The sequence below is a fragment of the Dromaius novaehollandiae genome, chromosome 19 (assembly GCF_036370855.1).
Source record: "Dromaius novaehollandiae isolate bDroNov1 chromosome 19, bDroNov1.hap1, whole genome shotgun sequence".
Lineage (NCBI taxonomy): Eukaryota > Metazoa > Chordata > Aves > Casuariiformes > Dromaiidae > Dromaius > Dromaius novaehollandiae.
The window spans coordinates 8,333,221-8,358,685 of NC_088116.1; the positions used below are offsets into that span (position 1 = coordinate 8,333,221).

Below are 25,465 nucleotides of genomic sequence, written 5' to 3' on the forward strand. Positions count from 1 at the left end.
TTCTAATTTTTAAGTCAATATAAATTAAATGTAGTAATTCTATATAGGTATAGGCTATGCCCAGTTTTCAGAAAATTTTAGCTACAAAAAACGCAGTTTAAAAAAAGGCAATATTGATGGAATGAAGCTGCTTGAGAGTCTCAGGATACAAGATCACTTTTATGCTGTTATAACTGCATGGCAACCTGCAATATTTTATTTCGAACAGTATTAAAAAAAAAATGCATCCATCATTCCCAAGCAGCCAATATAGAGACTGTTGCCATGGAAAATCTGCACCTTAATGTATACTCTTAATAAACAACCCTAACCAACATCTGAGAAGGCAGTGACTGTGTATAAGCAGACCATTTAGGCCCTTGGCATCTTCCCAGTCAATGACTGTTTTAAAATGTATTAGTATGGTAATTGTCTCAAAGAACCCTGTAAAAGGCACAGAACATAGTATAACAAAAGTTCAAGCTGTGAGACAATCTGGAGGAACTAATCTCTTGCACTAAATATCAACCTGGTTAATTCAGACACAACAAAGCGCATTCGACTGTCCTCCAACACACAAAACTGCACAGAGGCAGGGAGAGAAATGGGCCGGTGGTATTCCTACACACTAACTTTGGAAATATCCCATGTTAAGGAATCATCTTGCATTCACTGTACTAATGAACCCAGGAACAACAGTCTTCGAGCATGCACAGACTGGGCCCCCTCTTAAGTTAAAAAACAAATAATCATTACCCTTTTAATAAATAATTAAAGTGCCTTTCCTTACTTAAGACAGCGTGGGCTGTATTAAGGGGCTTAATACATTAAAAAACTCAATCCGAGTAACATTTTAGTTTAGTTCTCAGTGATAAACCAAAAAGCACATAAAAATTAAAAGTGTCTTATTCAATTAACCAAGGTCATTTGATTTTAGTATGTCTTGGCTAACTAGCACTAGCCAGGAAGCTCTAACTTCCAGCAAAGGGTTAATACAGTTACAATTAGAAAAGTCTTGTTACTAGAGGACATGTTTTGATTATTAGATCAGATGAAGATAAAGAAGCAATAATTTTTAAAGTGTTTCTGTATTGTTTCATTAAGTCATAGGGTATTAAAGAATTCCCCCAAGATACGGTCTGAGAACATTGCTTTAATCCGTGAAATTGTGATTCATTTTTTGTGGAGGCAGCCATTACCATCTTAGTTATTTTGGAAGCAATTCCTCTATAATCAAACATGAGGTCGACACATCATCACTGAGATTTGCTTTTTTTGTACAACATATCTCAGACAGAGGTTTTCCCAGCACTCTGGGGAAAAAAATATATTTTAAGTATTTTTTATAGTGCAGCAAATAAGGTGAAACAGAGTTGAAATGACTAAAACTTTTATCAATAGAGTCATTGCATCAGACCCTATCAACAGGAACCTAAATACAGAGCATTAGCCGGACAAGCCTATGAGAAAATGGAAGGAGATTACTGAAATGAAAATCAAAGACTTGCTCTGTCATTTCTATGATCCTACTCCCTTTGAAGTTAATGGCTAAACTAATACTGACCTCAACAGGAACATGCTTTATTCCAGGAAAATCTGTCAAGTGCAAGGACTCAAGACATTTTCTATCAGGCTTTATGGAAAAAAGAAAGACAGAAAGAAAAACCCAAAACAAACAAGCCATAACATGGGTGTAGCCAGCAAAATCTGCCCCTCCAAACGAGGCCAGCTCCCTTCTCCCTCATTAAGAGTGGTGCACACATGGTGACAGATGGGCAGAGACTGATACCATCAATATGGGAACCGAATAGATTTTCTTTGCTCTGCTGAATTTTCATGAAAATTCTGCAAGGTTGCCTTAAAACGTGCAAAAAGCCTACTGAACGCAACCCTTCGAATTTCATCCCTAGCAGACGTTTGTCCACATAAAGTATACTACAACAGAACAAAATGAGCATCCCCTTGAAGATGTCAGAATGGGAACAATTTGTAAGGGTTTCGGCTGAACATTAAATCATTCTGATAAAGAAAAGCTACCCACAGCACAGTTAGCTATGTGGTACTACCAGCCTCCTGCTTTCAAAAACTTTCAGACTATAAAAACCTAAAAAACTGTGAAGCCTGTAATGGAATAGATAAATTCATCGTGTTTACCACGTGAAGCTCGTAGACGGCAGAACAACAAAGGAGACGGGAGTTACAGGAAACGGATTCAGAACAGATGTCAGGAAGCATTTCTCAGGCTTACCGAGAGATCACAAATGTGGGGAAGAGTGCACAAGGAAAGTAAAGCCAAAGGTAAAGGGGTCACTCACGAAGCAGTTAGATGCTTCTGCTCCTATGGTTTTAGGGACGTGCCACTGGTATGCAAGTGAGCATGGGACTGAACCGCTAATTATCAATGGGAATGACTGTGCAGCAGATAAACAGCTGAAAAAAAATTCTTATTAAGGCTAAAAAGCCTTCCTTCTGTGTCTTAATTTTACTTGTTTCCATGTACTAAACGACCCACTTCTCTCTTCCAGTGGAAGGAGAACTGGAGGGGGTAGCAGATAACTTCAAAGATAGACTACAGCACAGTAAGCGTCCCTGGCAAATCAGCAATACCAAACATTGGAAGGAGAATTAAAACTTTTAAAACCTAAACAGGATTTTCTGTGCCTTTTCCAGTTCAGCCACTTCACTACACATCCACAGTAAATGTTTTGGTTTTTGTTGCTGGCTTTAATTCTAATAGTGGCCACGGTCTGCAAAAACAAATTTCCAAACAATGAGAGCTAGAAAAAGGTAAATTACATTTCGGCAAAACTGTGATCAGTTAGACTAAAACGTCCCAGAAACTGGAATTCAACAGCATTCTGAAGAAGTAAATAGCTTTTATGGTGCCTCTCAGAACCACAGAAAGCTTATATTAGTAAAACCCAATATTGGTATGTCAGTCATCTACTTGAAAAACTGCTGAGCGCAGAGCTGCTCCTTACTTTGAGTGTGCTGTTCTTGGCAGTCAGCTGCTGCTCCAGCTGTGAGATTTGGCTGCTGGAGTTCTCCCGCAGTTTGGTGAGGCTGCCCTGGAGTCTCTGGACGTCTTCTACGAGCTGGGCAATTTCCCGCTCCTTCGCAGCCAGTTCTACTTCCAAGCTGGACCGTGTTAGCACCTCGATGGCCTGCTCCTGATGAAAAAAAATTTAATATCAAACCACATAAATAAAGGCAACAGGCTCGAAGGAGGGGCGGTTAGGTAAGGACCAAGCACGGCATGAGAGACAGAAACCATTTCGAAATCTGGGACTCCCAGGATTCGCTGCGTGGACCTGGAAAAATGAACCTCTTTACTCCCCAGGATCACTCTTCGGTAAAATGGGGATAAGGGAGAGAATAAATTTCCCTATTTTGTAAGCGTACTGGGAAGGCGCAGTAGCGAAAGGCAAAGGGCTCTATTTAGCCCTATTCATTATTAATAGTCCAAGCGCTTTGACAACTATGAAAATCTGTGCTTACAAAATATTAATCAGATAAAATATTCTGAAGTAATGGAGCAGAATTTCTTAATCATGAACTGCAGAGACATGTGCCTTTGGCTCTTCATATGTATGCCACTTATTTCAGGCAAAATCATCAAAAATTGCCCCAAACTGCTACAGTGAACTTGCTCCTTGCAGGAAAATTGTTCACTGTTACGCTACTGCTAGCAACCAAAGCATCTCCTCCATGGGGAAGGGGGCACAGAAGACAACTGTAACACAAGGGCATTCTCCCCAGGGTCTCCACTTTTCAAAATTTCCTTCCCTACATCAGGATCTTTCTTCTACTAATTTCCACAGAAAAGGCTGTGAAATTTGTCCTCAAGACTGAAACATCCCCACTAGACTGACTTTCCAGCAAGGCACGAAATGAGGGGGGGACAGAAATGGAAAGAAGACGGTAGATCTATTCAGCAAAGATAATACACACTAATCGTGCTATCTCATTTGTCTGCTTTTTGCGTTAAGAGATCAATAGCTATGATGCATCGGAGGATTCTGAACCTGTCTTCCACGAAGAGCGTAAGGAAATCCTTGTGTGGATCTAGGGAGCTCCAGGAAGCCCAGTAATTAACACATATTCCATCTAAAACCCTAAAAAGCATCTTACAGACCTTAATGGCTCCTCCTCACAAGCGACCAGTGAAGTAGGAAAGAACCCATTTACCAAGAGAGAGAAGCCACAGTAAGCATTATGCCAAAGATGCTACAGCGAAAGAGCTGAAAATTTAACCCACTGATGCTGTCACCCAAGCACTTTCCTTACGATTCAAGATGACATTGCAGCGGATTGAAGTACAGTACATACGCTCTTTTCTGGAGAATACAGGCACAACTAAACACCTTTTCCCTATCTTCTAAACACTTAGCTTGATTCTCAGTGACTACATACCATTGTGCCTCACAAAAAACTGCATGTACGAACAGCAGTTAACAACGCTCTCCTATTACCCTGAATTATACTTTTAACTCGAAAAAACCTCTAATTTGCTTGCATGAAACATCACAAGTTGTATAATCATCTGCTGCTTATGCCTATTGAGAATAGAACATAGAGTCTGAAATAAGATAGATAATGATCATTTTCATCCTGCAGTAGTTGTCATATTAAATATAAATGAAGTGCAGAAGTACTATTAAATACAAGAAAGACCTAATGTTAAAATAATGATAAGACTAGGACACAAGATAGGAAGAGGCAGGTAATACAGAGTTACAAGTGATATTCAGGCTTTTTATTATTATTTTTTTTTTCCTTTACAGCCTGCGTCTGTATCTTTTGACTTCTCTGAGAAAACACTGGGTCATATTAAAAGCAGAAGGAACAGAGCTGGAGGACTTATGGTTTGTTACTCCTTCTCTGCAAATATATTTTAAAGGCAACTGTGTGTCTCTCTGATACCAGTGTCAAGACTGTACGTGGCTCACAGGAAAAAGCAACCTGAGGGCCATGATTTCTTTTGTTGGATAAATTCGCTGCTTAGAAGTAGACCAAGTTTTATTTAATTGCATATTTATATTTAAATACTCCTATTTCTCCTTTGGCAAACAAAAATCAACATAATCTGTCTGCTCATCTGTGATACCTGCTAGCCCAGGACCGGCTGGAGCCCCGCAAGGCCCCACCGGCTGAGAGGCAGTGCTGCCCACCTACCCAAATGGAGGCATCTGCTTCATTCAGAAACCTTTAGAAGAAGGCAACAACCAAGGAAACCTTTTGGAGCAAAGGGTATCTCCTCAGTTCTCTGAGTTTCTGCTATTGGCTTTATTGCTGTATTTCGCAGGCTAGAAATATTCAGGGAAAAACAGAGCGGTAGAGAATTTCCTCTCCAATTTCCCCGAAAGCCATATGCTAAGAAGACCACGTGTAGCAACGGGTCCTGGCTAAGGCACTTTGGGGGAGGTCAGCTGAAGACCCTCAGTCCACAGCTTCAGGCCTCCACACCGCGCTCGTGGCTGGTGCGTGCTAACGGCCGCTCAAGGCACGCGTTGCTATACAGCATCGCTGCTTTTATTTTTCCTCTGCCGAAGCTCCTAGTGATCCAAAATAATTTCTGAGGGTTGCTGCTATCTGCCTGGACTCTGGCAGCCGAAGACGACTACGGACCATCATGGTCGCCAAGGCGCAGAGTGATTTCTGTCCCGTTTGTGGTCCTTCGTAGCCACCGACCGCCTCTCAAAGTCGAACAAAATTGCAACGCTGAGCAACACAACTCCAATTCAGTGTAAAGTATTATTCCAAACCGCTCTTTTTATAGCTGCGAGCATAAATTGAAAGAGCTGTACTGCAGGAATGTCAGAAACCTGTAAGAGTCAGTAAATATTTTCTCTCACCACATCAGGTGCCTTCTGGATCTGTGTAGCGAGTTGGAGAGATTTGTTGGCTGACGAGAGCTGCTCCCTTAAGGTCTCTGCCTCTCTCTGAGCCACCTCTGCCCTCTGAAGGAAATGAAAAGGGGTGAAAAGAGAAAGTACATTCAGTTTAACAACTGACAATTATTACAAGAACATTCATCAATTCATGCCTGACTGAATATAATTGATTTTCCTAAACACTCAACCTAATAAATGTTAGAAAAAAAACATAGAATGTGATGGATTTTTATTTTAAACAGTACAAGGAAGAAATAATTGAGCGATTATGACAGTAATTTAACGCTAGGAGCAAGGAATCCCCTGCTGATACTAATGCTGCGGCCCACTGAATTTCCCAGACTGAATAAATACAAGTGGAAATGGAGTCTTTTTATTCAATTTCTTTCCATTCTCATAGACCAAGCAGATTTTATTGCAAGGTTCCTCATGGGAATAATTCTCGGGGGTAAATGCTGAATTAAAAGATATTCTGACCATTCTCTCTAACACGCATACAATGTTGCAGATTGTCTTTCTTCAGTAATTATTTCCCAAAACATGAATTGGTAGATTCTGTTCTTTCAGCAGGTCTATTTATTCAGCAATATTTAACCCTACACTGCCAATTTTGCACAGATCAGTTACCAGCTGCTGAGGATTTATGCAATAGCTGATAAGCTCGTGACTTGGCTACTAGACAAAATTGCCACACAAATACTGAATGATAATAGAAAGGGGGAAGGAGAACTCTGCGGAAAGATTTTCCATGCAGGAGCTTGGATGGAGACAGGTGGATTGGTAACGTCAGGCAATAAATAGCAGCTAGGTCTTTTCCATTACTGCATATTAGTTCTCATTAGGAAAAGTGGAACAAAACTTGGTTATTTTACAGTATATACTCCTCATGGCCTAGAGCTTTTTTTTTAAACACATTGTTTACCTCCTGGAGTAATCACTGCTTTTCACCTGGGCTGCTCCGTGCAGGCCACACTTCACTTTCAGCAGAAAACAGCTAAAAATCATCTTCTATCTCCACTTCCAAGACATGCCAACTCTTCCAAACCCATGAGCTGCCACCCACCAAGGCCAAAATTTTTATTCACTCCCTCCTACCCTTTACACTGACGTCTTCCTTCCTTTATTGGATAATAAATTCACACTTCCATCTTTAAGCCACTATAACTCCCATATTTCTGTGTGCCAAACTCCCCTCTTCTTCAGTGAATATAAAAACCTATATCCCTTTGTGTGTGCGTGGTCTCTGACTTCTGCACCAGTCAAGCAGAGACTCTGCCTGCATGTTTAATCAATCAGTAAACCAAAGGCAATCAAATCCTAAATACATCATCTGCGCTATTTGCTCACAACATTATATTAAGTGATTTTGCAGAGGTTCTACAGCAGTAATTAAAACGTAATTGTAAAAAGTAGAGTAACAGGGGTCTAATAACGAGAACACAGGACACAACCTATTGTGTGCATGAACAAATGGCAGTAACATTAAAAAGGCAGACCAAAAAAAGAGAAAGTTGCTGTTTTTGTGGCTGGATAACATTAGGATAAAAAACTAAGCTAACATTTCAGATTGAGATAAATTATTTCCTCTCATTTTATTCGAAGTGTATGTGAATATATTGATCTAATAACTGCTAAGGAACTACTGCAAAGCAGGACAAGTTACTACACTGCGGTACTTGCTCTTGCATCTCCTGTTGTATAAGTAATGGGTTTTGCAGCCTTAAGCGATTCTGCTGATGGCTTCCATTCACAGCGCATTGTTTTGGGAAGCTATTCAGTTTGCATGCAAGGAAACCACAGAGGATATTTCTAATAGATGTTACATCTGCATATACAGTGAGCTGTCAGCTGCCCTTTCTGCACAGCCTCCCCAGCCAATTTAGAACACCTGTTGCAATCCTGTGAATAATATTCGGCAGGATTTCATAGTACGCGTTGTTAAAAATAAATCAGCAGAAACTTTGGACGATTCTGCTTGGAAAATGCTGGTTAATTTTTCTTTTTTCCCCAGAACATAAGCTTTCTAGAGCCAGAATTATATACGCCTTCAGTGTTTTATGCAGGTCTTTGGTGAATGTCTTTGGTGTCCATAAAGCACTTTCAGGGGCTATTGCGATATAAATTATAAATTACACACAAAACCTGCTAAAAGGACGTTACAGTTTCAAAACTGTGCACTTAAAAGTTCTGAAAAGCCAAACCCGACCCTGCCGGTGTGTGCAGTCACCCCCTCGTGCACGCTGCTTTATGATGCATGCTCTTGAGTTGCAGAATAACGTGCTATTTTCTTTTTTCCAGTGAAACCCCTACTCCGTTCAACTCACCGGACGAGTATTTCTCAGTGAATGAATATTTTGTTTTATCCTCCTTGTTCAGTGCGTGGCCTCCACGGCTTACGCACTGCAGCCTAAGCCCATCCTCCTCTGGAGACAGAAATAATCACTTCCCGGGCTTCGCTTTGCTTTCCACCCCGCTGCTATCCAAGTGCTTCGGCGCTGCTGATGCCACAAAACCCCGGGAGGTGACGGCAGGGAATAACCCCACCAGGCCCGAGGGACGTGAAGGAGACGCTTTGTCTTACCCTGGCGACTTCCTCCTTCCCCTTTTGCCTCGCTGGTTGTTCTCAAAACCTCCTCGACCCGCTCCCTGCCCACCCTCGCTGCGACTTTCCATGCTCCTTCTCCACACTCGGGACCCCGTTTCCAGGCTTTCACATGGCCGTTGCCCCTGTTTTGCCCTTCTCGGCCAGGGTAGCGCAGAGCGACGTCCCCTGCTCCAGCGCCCCGCGCCGAAACGGCGCCGGCCGATTGCAACAGAAAGCGAGAGCCCTGGCTCGCTCCCGGCCGCCCGGCAGTGGGCTTCGGACAGACGCCGGCATCAAAGCAGCCAAATTCAAACCAGGTTCTCTGGAGCTTGTGTGAACTTAGGATTTTTTCAGATGCTTCCGCACTGGCCAAACTGGGGGCCTTTTTGCTGCTTGAAGCAACAGAAGATACAACCCTGAGAAAAAGGCAAATCCTCCCTCATCGCGTGCCAAGGCCCTGCTCTTCACTATGGGCACAGCACACATCTCATCCAAACAGCGGCGACAGCTCTTAACATGTGGGAAAAACTAGATTTTCCCCCCTAATCTTGTTCTTAGAAATGGTTGAACGATTTTTCCTGAAATAAAAAACAGTATGCAGGCAGACAGCCAACATGGAAAACAGCTAAAATCTAGCAAACTTACACAACTTGGAGCCACTGCAAAGTTCAAGCAATCTTCACTTTGTATGATCCTATCCGCTTTACTTAAGAAATATGTATTTCATACTAGAGTTGCCTTTGATCGTTCTGTGCTAAAACATTTGGTTGCTTATTGCTGAACCTCCTGTGAACTGTCTGCAAAACGGCGATGACCACCGACAGCCGCACCGCTAGCGTCGGTAAAGGTCATTCAGATTCTCCGTTAACGCCCAGCGATGCTGTTGTACCTCGCTCAGACAATTCCTCTTACTTTCTCTAGCACCGGTAAACCAGCACAGACCTCCCTCCCTGCTAAAACAAATATTCCAAAATACTTCCATTCTCCTCCTTAATATTGTATGTAAATATTATACTATTAACAGTGAAGCCAGTAGGTCGTGATCATAATGTTGCCATGTGCTTACCAATTAAAAAAAAAAGGAAAAGCCTTATACAATAGATCCAGTATAAATTATTCTCATTGTTTCCTGACAAGATAATGAATAATGTGAACCAAGTGCTCTTCTACTTACAGTAAAATGTTAATTTGATCAAAGACCAGCAGTGTGAATAGGAAAACGAGATGCTTACAAGCAAAACGTAAGACCTTTCCCTTAAAGTTCCATAAGCCAAACTATACTCTCTTATCACATGCTAACTACAGTGCTATACACAGCAAAATCTTACTATGGGATATATAAGTGTATATTATCACAAGGAAGTTTTTTGAAATTAATGAGCCCAATTACGGCAGTAATTAGAATGGCTGGTTTTAAGCACTTGCAGTTCACACTGTCGTAAGGCTACTGCACAAGCTATGCTTTTCAGAGTATAAGATCAATTAAAGCACACTGGTTCTACATGCTCTAAAGATTTTCTAAATTAGGAGACATAAACATTTATTTTAAAACCTTAGGCCACCCCAACTTTCACAGAACAGTAAGGCATCAGAAAATCTGTGACATGAAAGACTCTCCAGGGCTCTGGCACCTAATCTTTCCAGCAACGGAGAATTATATAAAAAAGGGGGGGAAAAAAAGAAAACCCAACAAACAGAAGAGGTTGGGTTGTCTTCATTCTTGTCTTCAGGCTATTGTGCTTTCCCTTCCACACTGAAAGGCTGCCAGCTAAATGTATTCCCAACTGAAAGCCAGACATTTACAGGAAACTCCTGTGTTTGTACGAAAATATTAACCATGTTTTGCCTTTGTACAGCACTTTTCCATGCAAGGATCTCAATGCACTTTATAAAAGTAAATGTTATTATTCCTATTTTACAGATAGTGAAATTAAATCACAGGATTAAGCGAATGACCTCATCTGCTATAAACTGCCATAACTTCCCTGCAGTCAGCGGAGCTACGGCACACTGCATTAGCAAAGAGCTAGCTCATTGCAAAGGGAGGCAGAAATAAAGCCCAGATATTCCAACACAGTTTGTGTTAGCCTTGGTGCAGATGAAGGAATCATGTCCAAATGAACACCCTTCTTCACGGAAACCTAAAAACAAGGACTACCTTGTCACTTGTTTTGTCACCGCTGGAGGTTCTGAGCAAAACCCGCTCGTGCACTGCTCTTCCCCTGCCTGCATCCCGTTGCGCTTGCGTTGCAAAGTGAAAGGGGAGAATTTTTTCCATCTGTTGCTCAAAACCCATACATATTTTAAAGCAATCGCACTTAGGAGGAATATATTTTCAAACAACTTTCCAATGTGATTTGTTAGAGATAGGCAGGGACCATACCCAATGAAACGAAAAAAAGTCTTGAGAACAGCATTTCGGCTAAGACGACCTAATGAGTTTTTGTTTCTACTTCTACAGCAGACACTAATTTATTTATTATTATTATGTATTATATTATTATGCATATTTATGTTATTCCAGTGGTGGTTTAGTTCAAAAATGCTTAAAATCATTAGGTCTTCCTCTACAAAGCTTGAAATCACTCTTACGTATTTTAGAAAGAACATTTCTTCTTTTCTCGTTTATTAGTAACAGAATTTTCTATATTTTGCTCTCCCCCCCCGCCTCGCCCCCCCCCCCCCCCCCCCAAAAAAAAATACGAGGTAGAAATTTGGGAACACTATCAGCACTGTTACAGTGGAAAGAAAATCAGCGGAAACATTTTGCTTTCATAGACATAGAAGAAGAAAACAAATACATGGATTACATATTTTCTAGAGCTCTGACAATATAGTCTACAGAAAAAATATCACATGCTCTTTTTCTGCTACTACCTCCAAAATCTAAGGATGCCTGTATCTGAGTTTTTCAAATCTATTCCTCCTCCTATGCATTAAAATGTAATAATCCAGTGTCAATCAACCCTAACTGAAGTTCTTCTCTGTATTTTCTAAAGCTGAAAAAAACAGCTTTTTCCAAGAAGCCCAAATTACAAAGTCCATTAGACTTCTATTTTTTTTTTTAATCTGAACATACAAATTCAGTAAAATGGATCTGGATATATCAATAATGTAAAAACACAAGTTGATAAAATGACTCATGTGCAACAACTTAGACTCAGTATCACAATCTTAAAAATGAGATAAATGAGATTTGTTTTTTCTTTTAAACACTCCAAAGTATTTCTGTTTTCATGAAATACGAATGATAAGTTTTCAGCAGAACCCTCAGTTTTTCTCATGCACAACTCAAGGTTGCTAGATAAACTGTAGAAACAGAAGGATAATTCATTTGAATAAATTTATCATCTCGACTGTTTGTGACTTACAACCGTAAACACTTATGAGAAAAGTATAAACTTGCAAAGGTACAGAAAATAGCCAACTATAAGTATTTACATAAAATATGTATTCACACACACATGCTAACTGTTGTACATACTGCAAAGTACACCGGAGCTTCATTAACATCACTGATTGGAAATGATAATATTCTGGGAATCAAACAATAAAAAATTCAAAGATGCTGTATCCCAAACTATGATAAATCATTTATTTTGACAAGCAAGGGTAGTTTAGTTTTAATTATTTATTATTATACTTCGTAGCGTATCAGAAAATATGCAGTGATTTATTGTGCAAAATGAAATCTTAATAAAACGAGTCCCTTCCCCAAACTACCGGATGATTAAATCTGCATGGAAACGTGAGGGTAAACTCTTAGGTATTTTTGTTAGTGAGCTTGAGGGTTAGTAAAGTGAAAATAAGCAATTCCTATTGCATTTGGTTGTATTTTAACTTCAGTCCTTTACTGCCACCAAGCCATACAAGTAACGCAACCTTAGGGATTAGGAGAGAAACAGAGAGTGAATACATACTCGACTGCTGCCGCCAACACTGCCTTTACCTTGCGGCTGACCCAGGAGTGTTTCACTGCTAAAGCAAGCCGGGGCTCTAGGAGTAAAACCCCTCTGGCCGCCCACCCCGGTGAAGCCACATGTTATGGAGCTGTTTAATGGCTCCCCTTGCAGGAGATGTTAGGAGGCCAGCCATCTTCATGTACTACTCTCCCCTGTCTGTCTGCACCTCTCAAGTCTTTAAAATTTAACGTCTGAAGTCTTTAAGGTCTTTAGTCTTCACAGTTTTCTCTCATTTTTCATTGTCACCATCTTCGAGCATCATCCCGGCTCCGGCGTCCCCGGCACGGGGCTCCCCACCGGCCACCTCAAGCCCTCTGTTTGGTCAAGGTTATAGTTTGGGGAAAATTCCCATTATACCTTGAGTTAACAATACAATGAAGAGAAATCCTAACTTTGTGGTCACTGCCCCTTTTTCGCTCTGAGCAGAAAATCACAGTGCTCCCTAGTATTTAAAGGTAATTACGTCTAAGAGTTAATCATTTCCTGCAGGGACGACAGCGCAGTGGGAGCACGCAAACAGCCTGCATGAAACATGCTCCTGCATGAAACGGTTTGAGGAGCCCAACGAGGAGAAAACAGTGGGACAAGAGAGGTGATGGAGTCGGGACCTAAAAGGATGATGCACAGAGCTGCTACGCTTCACCCGGCCGGACATGACAGGGGGAATCACAGCATCGCTCAACCTCCCTGGCTTCCCTACCCAGAAAACTGGATGAACGTCAAGAATACATCCACCCTCTCGTCACTGCATTGACCTCAGACCAGAGAAGGAAACGACATTTCCCACCTCTCTTTAAGAATTAGAAGTGTGGCACCATGTAGAGGAAGGAAAGTTCAGAAATGTGAACTCTAGGTCTAAGAAGGGCAGGAAAGGAGCAGGGGATTTTCAAGAACTATCAGCTACTTAAAAATTTCAAGCAATTATATTTTATATCTTTAGCTGAAGTATGTTTGCTGTTCCATGAATTTCTCCTCTGAAATACAGTCCAGTTTGGGTCAGTGGTAATTTTGGAAAAGCAAAACATCGCATCAAAATCAGCAAGTTGGTTTATTTATCCTCAAAGGAGGAATCATGCTGAGCATTACTCTTTACAGGTAGCCTTAATAACAGGGAAAAAGTACTTACCGAAACGGTAAAGGGAAATGTTAATTTAACTATTAAATACATAATTATGTTAAGTACTTGTTTCTGCAATTGTAACACTTAAGTCTGATGCAAACTCACTTTCTGGCCTATGCAATGGATTTAATTTCTTCCAATTTCTTCCATCCATAAAGTGAGGCAAATTGCAAGAAATGCTGCTACAAAAATTACTTAGTTATCATTTGTAAAGTGCTTTATAAAGGGAAAGCATTAAATGAGGCAAGGACTATGGGCACTGCTCAGCAATGCAGCCAAGCTAACCCAGCGGCCTTGCTGCTGCTAGAAAGGGGCAGTTCAGTTCTTCCACCACTGAATTTTCCCTTTCCTCAGAAAGGGCAGAGCAGCTCCGAGGAACTGCACACTGATGGTCTTCTACAAATCCAGGGGCTGCTGATTCACAACCAAAATAAGGGTTATGCACATAAGCAGCTTTCAGCCTGGACTCATTCAAAAAATCCCAGGAAAGTCAAAAAGCACATTGCAGGTTTGCTCCAGTAAGATGGAAATTATTTTCTGAAAATACCTTTAACATTTCTATATAGATATACATATTCCATTTTCATATGCCAATAAGGAAGCAAGAAATATCTGTTCTTTAATTACAAAGACATTTCTTTCATTATCACTACCTAAGAAAAAACATACTGGGTAAATCTAGTCATTGCTAAAACTTTAAAAAGCAGACCACCTTTGCAAAATTACAAAATAATTTTACCAAAGCATCTTTAACATCTACATAACTTCTAAAAAGACTAGATTTTCAAATACATATCAGCACTCTTATAAATACTTAATGCTCTATCTACTAAAGAACTTCTTTTTGAAAGAACCAAAAGTCCCACTGTGCAAAACCCATTTTCTTTTACTGACTATATAATAAACACAACAACTTACAAATCTGCCTTCTGCTTCATCAATATTTTTCCAATATATAAAGAACTAACATAAAGGACAATATACTTGCTGTGGTTATCCAATCGCATAGAACAAGATATTACGCAGGCCATGGTTGGAAATAAAAAGAGTGAGGCTAAGATTCAGGACTGCTGAATTGATCTAAACAGGGGATGTCTTTGAAAGGGACAGTGCTACGCTTCACCCTCACCTGCGACTGCCCGTCCCTCCGTTGGGTGGCTGCACCCATCGTCGGGTGGCTGCACCCAGCGTGGAGGAAGGGTGGGATGGGCACCTGTGACCCTTCAATTTCCTAATCTCTGATCTTACCTGATAGATGGATTAATGTAGCTCACTGATTACGAAAAAATGCCTGGTTGAGGTTTCCCTCTATGAAACAATCCCCAGTTTCATACATCACCTGGCAGTTCTGCATGGCCAGTGCATCCCCCTCCCCATCACCTCAAACAGTCATTCGATGTATAGAATGCATCAAAACAGCCATTTGTTTGAGTGCGTTTTTTAAAACTTTTGCTTTTAAAGTTTCACATGATGTCTTGCTTTCTCAGGAATGTGTGCTCTGCTAGGGAATGCAGGAGAGGAGTTTCAGGGACAATTGACCAAATTAGTATCCACAGGAGCAAATTACAATTTCTTTATTCTCCTGCATGACAGTGTGATCCAGCCCTCGCTAAAAATTAATATGTCAAGAAAACATATCAGAAAATCACCAGCGGTTTCGGCTTGAGACAAGTCAGAGCAGCAATTTCCAGCTGGTGAGACAGTCCCAAAGGTGAAGCCCGGCACCAGGTCAGGGACCAGCTCTTCTCACCTCCTCCAACTCCACTAGCTACAGCACTAGGTCAGACCTCCACAGTCTGCCTGGCTGCCCTGCCACCACTGCTACTCCTTCACTAGCAAAGGAAGGGTGAGGAAAAGAAAGAAGAGCAGCAACATGAGCCAGAAACGTGGTTGCCTTGGACGTCCCAGGAGCTGCCACCTTCTTGGCTCCCCCAGCGCTCACCCTGCCTCGTGCCAGTGTGGTTCCAGTTTCCTCACCCCAGGAACCACCTCATCACACCTACTGCCCGCGACTCTCGATGACATGAGGGCATGCTGGAGATGGGAGGTGCAGGCATGGCCTCAGTCTGTCGGAGGGTGCTTAGGCAGGGAGAAGAGACTACGGCAGCAAGGGCCTGGCTCCAAGAAATCCTGGGAAGGATTGTGTGAGGGCACCTTGGCTGCAGAAGGATGGTACGTCAGCATTTCCAGAAAAATCCTCGTAAAACGCATCTTGAATTCGCCACACACTAACTCAGACACAGCAAGCTAACAAACATTATTATGCCTGTGAGTTGCTCTTAACCTCTTATATAAAGCTTGCAACGTGATGTTCAGCTGCTGACATTAGCTTAGCGTGAGTGGACCTGGTTAAAATGGCATACTTCAAGATTCAGTGTTTTTGAGCAAACCACTTCAGACCCTCTGGAAAAGGCAAAAAAACATGCATAAATCCCTGAGATACAATTTGGGTATATACCATTTACTTGCGTGTCCTCATAGCGGCCAACACAGTGTATTTAGAAAAATAAAAAGAAGAAAAATTGTAATGGGAAACTTAAATTATTAGAAAGTAAATACATAGCAAGCGCTACTCTACTGTGCATACAGTCCTTAAGGAGCATCCCTGGAGATCTGTACTTTTCACTAAATTTGCATTCTTACTCTACACAGTAAAGATTGCTAAGTACATATAAACAAACTCATGAAATCCAAAAGAAAAGAAAAAAAAGAAAAAACAGAGTCATACCTAGAATTTTATGACAAACTCATTTAAAATCCTACCTGATTTGCTCTTTCGAGGTCTGTCATGATCATCTCAATTTCATCAGCCCTGGGAGAAGAAGAGAGCATAAGCACCGTTACCACATGGCGAACAACGCCTGCAATACGAGTCCAATGCATTGTACAAACAACACCAATTTTCAATATTATTTTAAAAGGACACAGTAAAGACCAATCAACTTTCGACTCCTGAAAGCCTCTTGGGTTTCAGCGGTGGTGACTGGTTTGCAAGTCTCCAATTTCTTGCCTGTTCCCTCTCTGCAGTGCGGCAGCATGTCAGTAACTCAGAATATTTAATAGATCTTTGAAGATCTTAATCCCAGACCTTCTGCAGGAGGACTGTGTCATCTTTCCTAGATGTAAAGGTGCTTCACAAGCAATAATTATGAAGAAGTCAAAGACTGTAATTCTTCAATCAACCACTTGCATATGTGAACACAAAAGTAGCTTATTATTCTTCTGTTTTAGTGTGTCTAGAAGTTTGGTTCTTGATTCTACTAAAAGAAATCATGAGGTCAAAGAAATAGAGAAATTTAAATTTAAATTATGCAGAAAGGGGCTTTCTGACACAATTTTTATGGAACTCTAAAGTTAGACTTAGGCTCTTAGTATACTTTACAAAGCTGAATAGGAAAGTCAAAGGGTTGAAAATTATATAAATGGTAAAGGAAAGGTAGATCCATCATATATGTGTGCTAGGCGCCAGCTACTAGCCATGACCCTGTAAGAACCCCAGCATTTCTAAGACTTTGTTCACGCACACGGATTGGATTTTTAAGCAATCTCTTTTATCGTCATGCTGAATTACAGGCAAATATTTCACAACCGTACTTTCACCTATGAAAGACACCAGAAAAAGGGCCTACATACCAAAAATGTATGTTCTGTATCAGCACAGTAAGACATATTACTTCTCCCTAGACGCTTGTCTGTCTTACATCTCTAGACCATATGGATGCAATAAACACCATCCTCATCTCCTATGAACAGCAGCTTTAACCAGCAAGTCCTTTTGCAATCTGCCAACACCATAATGTGTGCTTTTTGTTTTTAATCTGTAGCAGATCATTATCAGTAAAAGCTGTGAAATACTGGAATTCCCTTCTTCTGCCGATGCACAAAAGTCAGCTTTTGTTTTCCTGCAGATCCCACAGAAGATCCATTTTTCTGCGTGGGCGTTTCCTGGGAAAGATGGCTAACTGAAGGACACTGGGGTACTGGCACACTCGACATTGGATTATTACACTGGATATTGACTGACTCTTCAACAGCATTTTAGGTTTTTCAATGCACACTTAGGGAAATGCAATAAAAGATCATAATAAGTAAATGTGTATGTATATAAATTAATGGAAAATTATTTTTAATTATAGCCTTCAATGTTGTCGGGGCAACATGAATTGCCTTTTGAAAAATCTTCTGGACAATAATGGAAAACAGATTAACATGTGTTTTCTTGTGAAGAAGAAGCTAATGTGCTCTTGTACTGGAAAGAAATCATGCACAAGATGTTTTGAATTAATAATAAATAATACACATTAGTTACTGAATTGAACAATTGCTCTTCAGGCAAATAAGGACTCTAAGTGTGCAGGGACTAATCAAGAGACTAACCTGGCCAGGTTCACATAAGCCTACGATAACTTTTTAGATCTGTCTAGCCTAGTTTTGAAACGACGCCTTTTGTTTTAGACTCCAGCCCTAAAATTCCATTCCGTCTTGTTAAACCGCAAATGGAAATTAAAGTATTTCACATGGAAAAGATGTCCATGAGAACATGCAAACGACCCTGTAACACAGTATGACAGAAGAGAGCATCCTAAAACACCAAAACGTATTTCCCAGTGTTTTAGAAATATTTTTAGCCATGATAGTTTAAGGATCCTCTTTATGTAAGCTTATGTATTCAGGCTGAATTTATATGTGGATGCCTCAGGTTATATGGAGCCATGGCGTGATGTCTGGATTATGTCACATGCTGCTCAGGTCAGAGCCTGCGAGTGTCCCATTCCAACACAATGGTTACAGCTTAAGTGAATCCAGTTTTCTTCAGCTTTTTTGTGGAGCAGGGGTGTGGACAACAGTAAAATTCCTGCCTCTCCTTCCCAACAGGAGAATGCTAGTGTTAAGTATCAGCCAAAGGCCTTAGAAACTGCATGACCTGAGAAGACTGATGGACTCGGAAGCACAAAAATCTCTGACTGGGAGAGGAGAAAAAAGTGCCATGCTTTTTGGAGCAGAAGGGTCATTTTTCAGTTTTTTGGTCAAGGAAAAAGCCTAGCTGTAAACAAAAGCAACAGACTCTGCGACGCAGAAGAGAGATGGGCATCAAGGAGGCAGAAAGATGAGGGGGTCTGGAGTCACCAAAGGATCCTCAGCTACATCTGAAGATCACAGCAGCAAGTTAAGGAAGCCAAGGGTAGGGAAATGGATGAACGTAGCTCATTTAAGTCTACTCTGCACACACCTATAGCAACTTTGAAACCTTATGAAAGTCTATTTATTACACACACCCGCAAATGAGAATTGTAAGCCCCGAATGAGAAGGAGCTAAGAGCAGTAAAGCACAGGAGCACCTTGGGTCAGGTGAAAGGTATAATGCTGCTAGCAGGACAGCGGAAACATATATACACCAGAAGACAGGACACTGCCTGAAAAATGAGGTGCAAGGACTTAAAATAATCCTGTATTTAAAATGGACACGAGTATTAATAGCAGTATTTGTATGCCATTTCTGCTGGGGTCAAAATTTAAAAGATCTATCGTAGCACTGGTATATGCAGTCAATTACAAAAAAGCAACCAAGGATACAGAACACCATAAAAATGGTATTTCTGCCCTTCAACGTGCACAGATAATTCTGACCGAATCCAGTAGAAGTGTCAAACTGTAGCCAAAGGCAAAATTGTCCCTTTGTCCTTGCGTTCAGATACCGCAGTTGACGGCTACTGAACTCTCTTTTCACTCGTACCTTTTTTGTACCTAGTTTTTCCCCATCTTTTCCCATACACCTAAATAAAAGGATAGGAGATCTCCAAAAAACTTCAAACAAAACATCTCCAGCCTAGCAGTCTGCGCATCCACCAAAGTGAATGCTGCACCCGTAAATGTTATCGTACAGAATAGTAATGAATTAAATTACTCTATATTCCTTCCTAGCACGAGCGTCAGCAGCAGTCAGAGGAATCTTCAAGCAGAATTCAGCCTTTTCATTTTAAAAGCTCAACCACCACATCAGTAGCTGGCGCTCGGCAGCCTGAAGTCACTTATTTCAGGAGATCTCTAATAGCTACATTCACTGTTTGCTCAGCAGAAGCATTTATTACAAAAGAAATGATAGCTCTCGCACCTTTTATGCCTGCGCAGAAGCACCGTGCACGGCTGCGTGGTTTACAGAGCGGCGTGCTGAGGGCACACCTGGGAGGCAGCGGGAACGCCCAGGGATTTGCCATCTGCCACATTTGCTCATTTTCAGACCTTCCTATTTCAATATTTCTGTGCACGTCAATGGAACTACTACTCCACAGGCAAAACACCATTACGCCTAAGGCGGGCGGTGTCTTGTCCTACTAGTTTTCATTTGAACTCTGATGGGCGACCTTGAAGAGAGCAATGGCCAAGTTGAGCAAAGTGGTCACATCGGTCCTAACCTTCTGACCAAGGTCACTCCATGCAAACGCAAGTCACCTATCAGAGCTGCAGAGCTGGTGATTTTCACTTTTAACTTTCTTAGTTCCTGAAACAGCACGTGACTTGGCTTCATGACTGCCTAGATTGCCCCATTCCCCAAGAGTCGGGGGCAAGGGGAAAAAAAAGGAAAAGGCAAGTTCTGTCTTTCTTTCTATGGATACAGAGAACGAGGGTATCTAGAAGGGACAGGACTTTTTGCTAAGTTACACCAAAACTTACAGTATTTTACAGAAGGTTTCTGCCTTACAGTGGTCAAGATTAATGCCATCATTATTCAGGGTTTGTCAAAGGTGATACTTGCTTAAAATTAAAACAGAGGTAATAGAGTAAAGAGTGGGTAAAAGCTCTTTTCAAGAACAAATATTATCTATCCTGTGTTATTTTATTCCACAGATCGTATAAACATTAATCTGATCCAATTCCTCATAATTTCTGTGTTGGAGCAAAAGTAATCACGCAAACAAGATGGTGCTTCAACCTACGTTACAGGGAGTTTGCGCTAAGTTTCAGCACTTTCAGGCTAAGGAACCTGGCAGTCGAGGTTGGAGCCCAAGCGCTCGGAGCCACAGAACAGGCATCGACACGTAAAAAGTATCGGAGCTGCTGAAACAACACGATCATGCAATATGCTGCTATTGCTTCGCTTGCTGTTGCGTATAAAGGGAAAAACAAAACACATTAAAAATATAAAAGGCATAAGATTTTACCAGTTATGAAACAGCCCTCGACGTTACCATTAAAAAAAAAGCTTAAGAGGTTTTCAAAAAAACCCACTTATTCAACTGAATTGCATATGGGAAACCAAAAACATTGAAAGGCTCAATTTTCTTTTTAAGATCAAGATAACTGATTAGGTTTGAACAGCATAACAAGCACACAAATTCCGGAACAGGTAAAATAGAAAAAGCTCAGTTTCTTTTTCTAAATCAAATTAAACCAGATGAAAACCCCCAAACCCATGAAACTATTCGCTTGCAAGCAAGGAGAATCTGGACTTTATGATCAAAATCCAGCTGATCCAACTCCTTCATTTAGCTACTAGCTGAAAGAGGCAGAAACAATTCCTTTTTATTAACGTGACAAGTGAATGGTTTGCCAAATCTTGTGGCTACAGCCCCTGAAACATTAGGACTTACTGAACCTTGAAGGAAACTGCTGTTGGATTCTTTATACATGGAAGAACTGAAAAACACAGATGACACTTTTGAGACTGCAGTCAGTGGTGGGGCCAAGAAACTTCACTAACGGGGCAGATTAATGTTTTGGCTTGGCAAAAAACAAACAACGTTTTTTCCCACACATTTGTTTTCTTTAAAAACACCTATAAGTTTATTGGTCAGAGCAAATGGCATACGGAGCCACTGGGGCCCGTTAAAACGTTCTAATTACTAAAACATTTATGTCCTCAATTTTAAACTAAAAGCATATATCAAATAATGTGCATTTAGGCTTAATTAAAAAACCATACTAACGTGTAACTACTATCATCACTGGGGCAAGACTGAGCAGAATTAGGTGGAATTTGGTAAATATCCTCTTAACAGCGGAGGCAATATAATCTTGCACTTTTATGTTACAGAACAAACTCGAGGATCCTGGGACGAGTTGTCTGGAACATGTGGAAAGGGGAGAAAAGAAAGGGAAGGGACTTTTTTTTTTTCTTCAAAAAAATGCAGAGTACTGAATTTTTCCAAGTTTCAATGAAGCTTCTGTCAGGAAAGGTTCCTGGGTCTAGGACCGCTAAACCAGACGAGCACTGCCTGCTGCTTGATGAGCCTGGGAAATCCAGTGTTTGAACCTTCTATTTTTTCTTTAAATAGAAAAGAAGGATGACAAATCTCCTACCCAAATTCAAGACTGTTCAAGACTGTTGTAGACTCTGCTAGGAGGACCTCTCATCTAGTCCCTGTATCTCAGTGACTCCAAGCGAAGGTGTACATGCTGCTGACTTGCTTAAATTCCAGGACCTACGTATGAAGATCCAGACACACTTTCTTTTAAACTCTTAGAAAGCGTCAGATAGAAGGCAATATAAAAAAATACCAACTCTGTATATTTTGCATATTATGAATATCACTACAAGCATAATTTAGGCATTTTTAGAATTCATAATGATTCTAATCCAACAAATATCCATATGAGATAAGTCCACATTTGTTGCTAATACAACCTCCAAAAGCCACAGACACAAGGGTTGCACAAAAAAAAAAAAAAAAAGTTATTTCAGCATAACCAGCATAGCACGTCAAAGTGCAAGAACTAATACACGTTTTAGCAGTCAGTTCTCAAACCTACTTTTCAAATTGCAAGAGCTATAGGTTAATATTTTCTTTCACAGCAACCCTCTAAGGATCTTCAGATCAGATAATCCTTTTTCCAATGTCATATAAATCCAGGCCTCTTGCAGAAGAATTTCTCTGTTCAGGGATTCATAAATCCACCAACTTTAGTAATGAATTGGGGTGTTTCCTTTCCTAGGAACTCAATTGAAGAAAAAATCCTCTCTCTGTTAAGCAGTGAAACACTGAAGGCTTTAAATCGAGAGATCAAAGAAATGTTGGCTTCAGGTGCTCTAGCGATTATACAATACGTCATCTGGACTAATTCGGAGCACAGTTAAATATCCAGTGTACATTGTCCAGGACCCTTGCTGGAGTTATCCCACACTAAATCAAATTCTTCCTCTAGCAAAAAAGGGAGAGACTCAATGCTAACCTTTCCATGTTTTTAAAATTTTATTAGAATTAGAATTGTTTCCTCTCACTGTAAGCCCTGTATTAATGCAGTACGCTGCATACAGGTTCAGCCCCCAAAAAATAAACTAAGTCTCTTCCAACGATTCCTCATTAAGCACACCAGGTTAGTACCGTAAGTCCTGGGATCGAGCAGTCACCCTCACTGCAGGTGTGATCTTCAAACAAACCATGTCCTAAGTGTTGGAAAGATGTCAAGTGATTGTCAAATATTGATAAAGGTTAAAGAAACTGCTTAGAAAGCTTAAGATACTGAGCAATACTTGGATAATACAAGACAGGAATCATCTTGATGGTTAGAAGAAAAAAAAGATAGAACAGAATTAAACCTCTTTAAATCTATAGAAAAATTGCTTCCTAAGAAAACCTGTACAGCACCTTTTTTTTTCCTCTTTCACAGCATAAGTCAGGATTTTAAGGGTAAGAAAACCAGGTTTGAAATTATAAAGTTTTAAACAGAACAGAAATCAACTTTATTCCAGTGATACACCAGGGAGCAGAGTTTCTAAAGATCAGCAAAGGGTTTTATTAATTATTTCTCCAGAGTGAGAGAAATTGATGAGTGATACTAATTGATAATACCCAATAAAATATGAAAAGAAAAAAGAACTCCATATAACAGAAAATATAAACTTGTAGAATCTTAAAGCGGCAATACTCATAGTTTTACATGTACATGAACTCGGCACACTTTGCAAACAAAAGAACATGTAACGTAAACAGCTGGAACGAAGAAGGCTAAATAAGTATCAGTTGTATTAAAAAGCTATCTCAATTTACAAAAAAGTGGTATACTTTATTATTCAAAGACAATACTATTTTCTTAAGTAACACATATTTTGCAACACAGCTAATACAAACCCTTAATTCCCAGAACTGGTCATTCCTCCATTTAAACAGTCCTTATTCAACTATTCCTGCATTTTTCTCCCCACATGAGAAGGTCTCCTGTGTACTCCATGGCCAATCATCACACTGCATGTTACAGAGAGGGATGCTGGATATAGAAAAAAAAGCAATCGATTGTTCTCCTCATTTCCTGATCAAATGTCCTATTTCTCAGTGTATTTTCACTCTACCCCACAAAGCCTCAGGACTCATGTTAAAATCATTAATCAAAAGTGTCCAGAATTGGATCACTCTATGTTCCCTCACCATGAGAATGCCGGCGACAACCCTCTGGGTAAGAGAAGAGTTCAAAGAAGGCTGCTGAAAATAGTATGAAACTCAGTTTGCCCCCCATGACCACATCTCCCACTCTGCAATCTGAAGCAGCGCAGCGTAATCCCTGACCACACCAGAAGCCTTCTGCAGAAGAGGACACCTTGGACAAGGAGACAGTGGAGATTGTGTCCATGACTATGATTATGACTGAGAGCATACAGTAACCATCCAAAACTTCCAGAAACAAATGATCTTCTTCAACCTGATCTAAAAATCCCTCTCCATTAACTTCTCAGGCAGCTGGCAAGACATCTCCAATCTCACTTGGGAGGCTGAAGCCCATTTTCCTACAGGTTCTCGTACTGGCAGACAAAGAAAGGAGTCCCAGCAATTCAGTTCTGGGGGAATCATTTGGACCCAACTTTAGAGGCTATGGAGAAAGTGAAAACTTCATGTTTAATTTTTGCTCTACTACTGCCAGCATCCCACCTGCATTAATGCCTAGAAGCGCCACCACTGAGATTGAGATACTGGTGCTAGCCACCAGATTTGCAGGATAAAGTCCTCAGGCTGAGGAACACAATCTCCAGGCTCAGAACGTGCAGAATACTCATGCTCAGAGCACTTTATTTAGACAAACAAACATTTCCACTCGTTGTCTTGGTCACTGCCAATCCGCGCTGTGCTATGCCCTGGCTGGCGGGAGGCACTGCTTGATCCGATATGATGGCTCTGAGGGTTTTCTAACAATACAAGATGACACAGATGCCGCAAACTCTCTGTTTCCTGGTGCTTCTTATTACAAATTGAAAGAGCTTGCTGCAATTCCCCTCTCCTGACTTCAGCTGATTCAATAACATATCAGAATTTAAACACAGACACTCTTCCCTCTCCCTCACTTAAACACAAAGCGTATCAAAAGCATGGAATTACTCCTGACTTGGCCTTGAGCAGCCAACATGATGTCAGTTTTACATGTTTTATAAAGCAACAGCATGTAGAAAGCAACTCAAATGCAGGTCATATCAGGCATGTGACCCACAGAGCAATCAAAGACTGCCTGAAACTGTCATTCAAGGTTCAATCATCTTCTTGCAGGAAAAATGAAACATCTGTGGCCCAGAGAATTAAGTTATGTATTGCATAATTCATCTGGTGTCTGCCACAGCAGCCATTTTAATGCTCTAGTGATAAACATGTTTGATTATTTTTGTTTTGTTTCCCGTTGCCTCCATGGTATTTCTATTTATCTACCCATATTACAACGCATATTGTAGATAACAAAAATACAAAACAGCGTTACAGTCGGCTGATAAGACGTGGGAAATCAGCAGCCTTATTAATCACATTAAGACGGCACCATCATTAAACCTTATGTTCCCTGTAATTGTATTCGTTTTGCGTCTTTTGGGTACATTCTGTAGGTAGATTTGATGATGAAATCATTGTTTCCTGAGCTTCCAAACACTAGCTTTCGAGGTCTTTTTATTAGAAAGCTGCCCTCCTCACACACAAAGCAAGTTTCTCCCCGTTTCCTAGGTATTCCCTCCCCTCAT

At 40.7% G+C, this 25,465-nt stretch overlaps 1 protein-coding gene across 11 annotated transcripts in view; it reads right to left on the minus strand.

Moving 5' to 3' along the window:
• Positions 1-25,465, minus strand: part of CUX1 (cut like homeobox 1) — a 274,945-nt gene that overhangs the window by 84,252 nt on the left and 165,228 nt on the right. For all 11 annotated transcript variants that reach the window (XM_064523404.1, XM_064523405.1, XM_064523398.1 and 8 more), the window contains exons 9-11: positions 16,303-16,351; positions 5,835-5,939; positions 2,961-3,149 (exon numbers count right to left, since the gene is read on the minus strand). In XM_064523404.1, coding sequence (XP_064379474.1) covers positions 2,961-3,149; positions 5,835-5,939; positions 16,303-16,351 — 343 coding nt within the window. The remainder of the gene's footprint in view (positions 1-2,960; positions 3,150-5,834; positions 5,940-16,302; positions 16,352-25,465) is intronic.